The sequence below is a fragment of the Lolium perenne genome, chromosome 2, assembly GCF_019359855.2.
Source record: "Lolium perenne isolate Kyuss_39 chromosome 2, Kyuss_2.0, whole genome shotgun sequence".
NCBI classification, from domain to species: domain Eukaryota; kingdom Viridiplantae; phylum Streptophyta; class Magnoliopsida; order Poales; family Poaceae; genus Lolium; species Lolium perenne.
In genome coordinates this window covers 207,702,215-207,706,279 of record NC_067245.2, presented here as the reverse complement: position 1 = coordinate 207,706,279, position 4,065 = coordinate 207,702,215, and the positions used below count along the sequence as shown (strand labels likewise).

General features: G+C 47.7%; 1 protein-coding gene across 1 annotated transcript; it reads left to right on the top strand.

Annotated features, from left to right (window-relative positions):
- The first annotated feature begins 1,714 nt into the window (after positions 1–1,714).
- LOC127334683 (arogenate dehydratase 3-like) lies at positions 1,715–3,228 on the top strand. The gene has a single exon (XM_051361206.2). The coding sequence runs from the start codon at positions 1,876–1,878 to the stop codon at positions 3,139–3,141; it is 1,266 nt and encodes a 421-aa protein (XP_051217166.1). The 5' UTR covers positions 1,715–1,875; the 3' UTR covers positions 3,142–3,228.
- Positions 3,229–4,065: the final 837 nt, after the last annotated feature.

Sequence of the window (4,065 nt, the reverse complement as noted above, 5' to 3'; positions counted from 1 at the left end):
GTCAAACCACATGGTCAACCACCAAGCTAAGCTTAATAGTCATGACCTTCAAAAATATTTTGAAGATGACATTGGAAAGGTAGATTAGTCGGTATTATGATACCCTTTATTCCTCCTTGGTCTTAGGCAACAACTCCCCAAAGTGTTCAATGTTTAATGAACAAAATAGTTCCAAAAGTCACGAAAAGTCACTTTGGCTCTCGAGCACCAGTACTCTCAACATATTAAAAAAACGAAAATTTATATTTCTAGGCCTGGCTAGTGATATATCCCACTAACGTGCAAAATCTCAATTTCAAATGTTTTGTATTCTGAGCTACACAAAAATAACAAAGCCGGTCTTTTATAGAGAATTAGAATCACTATGCTAAGATCTCACTTTTGTCATTTTTGTATAGCCCAAACTACAAAATAATCAACTGAAAATTCACACGTTTCTGAGATACATTAACTGGCCACATCATGATTTTTCAGAATATTTTTATATTCAAAACTATGATTCCATTTTTTTAAAATAAAAATGTCACTGGTGTCCATGTGCACCAAATCTATGTCCCAATAATCGTCCTTAATCGATTCCCACAATTTTTGGTAGAACTCTTCTAGAAAGCTATTAGGATCGAGGCATTGTTATGCTCCATCCGGAAAACTACCATTCTCAGCCCCCCTCCCGTGAAATCGAAGGGATGGCCTCCTTGAGGGACTCGTCAAGAGTAAAGTTTCTTCTTGCGGCATCCCAAGTAAGTTCTTATAATTGTTTGTTATATAAGCTTTCAGCTAATCATGTCCCTCCATTATCGCCTCATTCCGGTAGAAATTGTAAATGTGAGTATTCCAATCGCGGTTGTTTTTCACTAGCATATTGTATTATTGGCTCCCTAAACCAAGCTTTGGATTTTGATACCACTTGAGCCCATCCTCACATAAAGGTCGTGCAATCTGTTCATTTGACTGGATGTTAAGTTTAAACCCCTGATCATATAGCAGACGTGTTTCCGCAAATTGCTCAAGATCATCAATAATCGCTGAAAATCTTTTTTTTTTGTTTTTCTATAAGACACGGGTGCGAGGCACCCATCCTCTAAGGTGTTGCTGCCATGCCCAATTTTTTATATTCTACCTTTGAACAACACTTCGCCCAACCACCATCCTGCCTCAAACTTCTTTAACCATGTCCTCAAAGCCATCACGGCTTAACCAACCTAATTTTAGTTTGAATTGTGGTTTGTGACAGTGGAGCTTTATGACTCGGTAGTATGTTTGTGTCTTACAAGTATACTCTCTTCTATTTGATGCAATGATGACAAGGATCCTTGTTTTGCACGTTTCGAAAATGTGATGAATTGGACTCATATGCTATCAAACGATGGCTAAAATATAAGTATTAACATAAGTGGTCAAATATAAACTCACCCAGTAATTTAAAGCAGAAACCCTACGTCCCCTAAATTAGAATATCCGACACATAAAGGACAAGTTACTTTGAAGCTCAGTGTGACTTAAGGGGGTATACAGTCCAAAGAACTAATATACCGGAGAAATGTATGCACAAACGTGGGAATTACAACTTGTTCTTCGAACAAAAACGTGGGTCAGGGCTCAATTGTAAATGTTTTGTCCTTCTTCGTGGAAGCCGGTAGCAGGGCACATGCATTGTTCCACGGGGCTAATGGCCCATGAGTCGATTGAATAAGTCGAATAAACAGAGGACGGGAGACCCAATCCAAAAACAGTGCTCCATAAATCCCCTTCCACATCCCACTTCCCCTCTCAGCTTCTCGCTTTGAAGCTGCTTCAGATACCAGTTTAGCAGTTTCAGTTTTCTCGTTACCTGAAAAAGCAACAGAGAAGAAGAGGTAATTGGTGTGGTCAGTCATGGCTGCCATAAGTTTGGTCAAGGCACCCATTGGTCAGGGTCTTAGGCCGGCGAGCCACAATCCGAGGAGGGGCGGTGGCGTGGTCAGGTCCTCTCTGCAGGGCGCCGTCGTTGCAAGCCGGGCGGAGTGGCTCACCAGCTGTGCCGTGCTCTCCAGCAAGGTGGCCGCGCTCGTCTCCCACTCCACCAACAGCCACGTCGCGGTGGCAGCGGCTGCAAACGGGGCGCTGTTGGACTTGCTCCCTGTGAGCAGTACTAATGGCGGCGCAAGGAACCTGCCGGCACCGCTCCGGATCGCGGACCTGTGCCCGGCGCCGATGCACGGTTCAGAGCTGCGTGTGGCGTACCAGGGTGTGCCGGGGGCGTACAGCGAGAAGGCGGCCGGCAAGGCGTACCAGGGCTGCGACGCCGTCCCCTGCGACCAGTTCGACGTGGCGTTCCAGGCCGTGGAGAACTGGATCGCGGACCGCGCCGTGCTCCCCGTGGAGAACTCGCTCGGCGGCAGCATCCACCGGAACTACGACCTCTTGCTCCGTCACCGCCTCCACATCGTCGGCGAGGTGCAGCTCCCCGTGCACCACTGCCTCCTCGCGCTACCGGGCTTGCGCAAGGAGGACATCACCCGCGTCATCAGCCACCCGCAGGCGCTGGCGCAGTGCGAGCACACGCTCACCCGCATGGGCCTCAACGCTGCTCGCGAAGCTTTCGACGACACCGCCGGCGCCGCCGAGTACATCGCCGCCAACGGCCTCCGTGACACGGCCGCCATCGCGTCCTCCCGCGCTGCCGAGCTGTACGGCATGGAGGTGCTCGCCGACGGCATCCAGGACGACTGCGGCAACGTGACGCGGTTCGTGATGCTGGCGAGGGAGCCAATCGTCCCGCGCATGGACCGGCCCTTCAAAACCAGCATCGTGTTCGCCCACGATAAGGAGGGCACCTCCATGCTCTTCAAGGTGCTCTCCGCCTTCGCCTTCCGCGACATCAGCCTCACCAAGATCGAGAGCCGCCCGTACCGGCCGGCCCGCCTTGTCGACGATGCCAGCAGCGGCACGGCCACCAAGACGTTCGACTACATGTTCTACGTGGACTTCCAGGCATCCCTTGCCGACCCGCGCGTGCAAAACGCGCTTGCAGAGGTCCAGGAGTTCACCTCATTCTTAAGGGTGCTGGGGAGCTACCCCATGGACATGACTCCCATGACTGCCGGCTCCTCCACCATTATATCATCTAATTCCTCGCCAGCCCCTTCTTCTTCTTGCTAAGAATTATTGGAGCTAGTGAGGAGTACAATCAGCCTAGTAGCGACGTCGATCGGTTAATATATGGTACTGCCGTCCTGCTCGACGTGCTCGTCGTGCATTGCTGGGAGTGATTCTTCTTTTACGTATCATCACAATACGCTGTAATTAGGAGAGTTGCTTTTCCACGTGGATGCACACCCTCTCTTTCCTCTTTAGTTTGTGGCTTTTCTCGACAATTTATCAGATATGCCTATTTCATAATTTATCAAACCTGCACAGATTTTAAACTAGATGTCCGATTTACAAAACCATTTGAATATCTGAGTTTTTAGTGAAGAGAGCTTCAAAACGAGACTTATATCGAATATATTATGACAATATTTAAAAATCAACTTTGAATCCTAGTGAAACTTGGTACTCCCTCTGGCACTAAATACTTGTTGCGGATTTAAGCAAATTATAGGATAAATATCTATAGGTTCACTGAACCTGCGACAACTATTTAGGGCTAGAGGGAGTGGAACTTTTATGACACCTAGTGAAAATTTATCCTGAAAACAGCTTGTTTCACTATGTTTCAAACTTTATGAATTTTGTGTTTTACCATAATCTTAGCTTATGTTGGACGCGTTTGCTAAATATCAGATATCAAACACTTAAATGTTGCTTCACTAGGTTTCATTATTGTGACATTTCATTAAGTTTTGGAATTCGGGTTTTCAATTTTCAGTGTCGGGTTTTCAATGTTGCCAGCCGTGGCACCACCGCCAACACCTTCGAGGTCATGTTCTACCGGAACTTCCAGGCCTCCCTTGCCGACCCGCGCATGCAAAATCTGCTAGCCGAGGTCCAGGAGTTCACCTGATTCTTAACGGTGCTCGGAAGCTATCCCATGGACATGACACCCATGATAGCCGGCTCCTCCTCCGCAATTACATCTTTTGA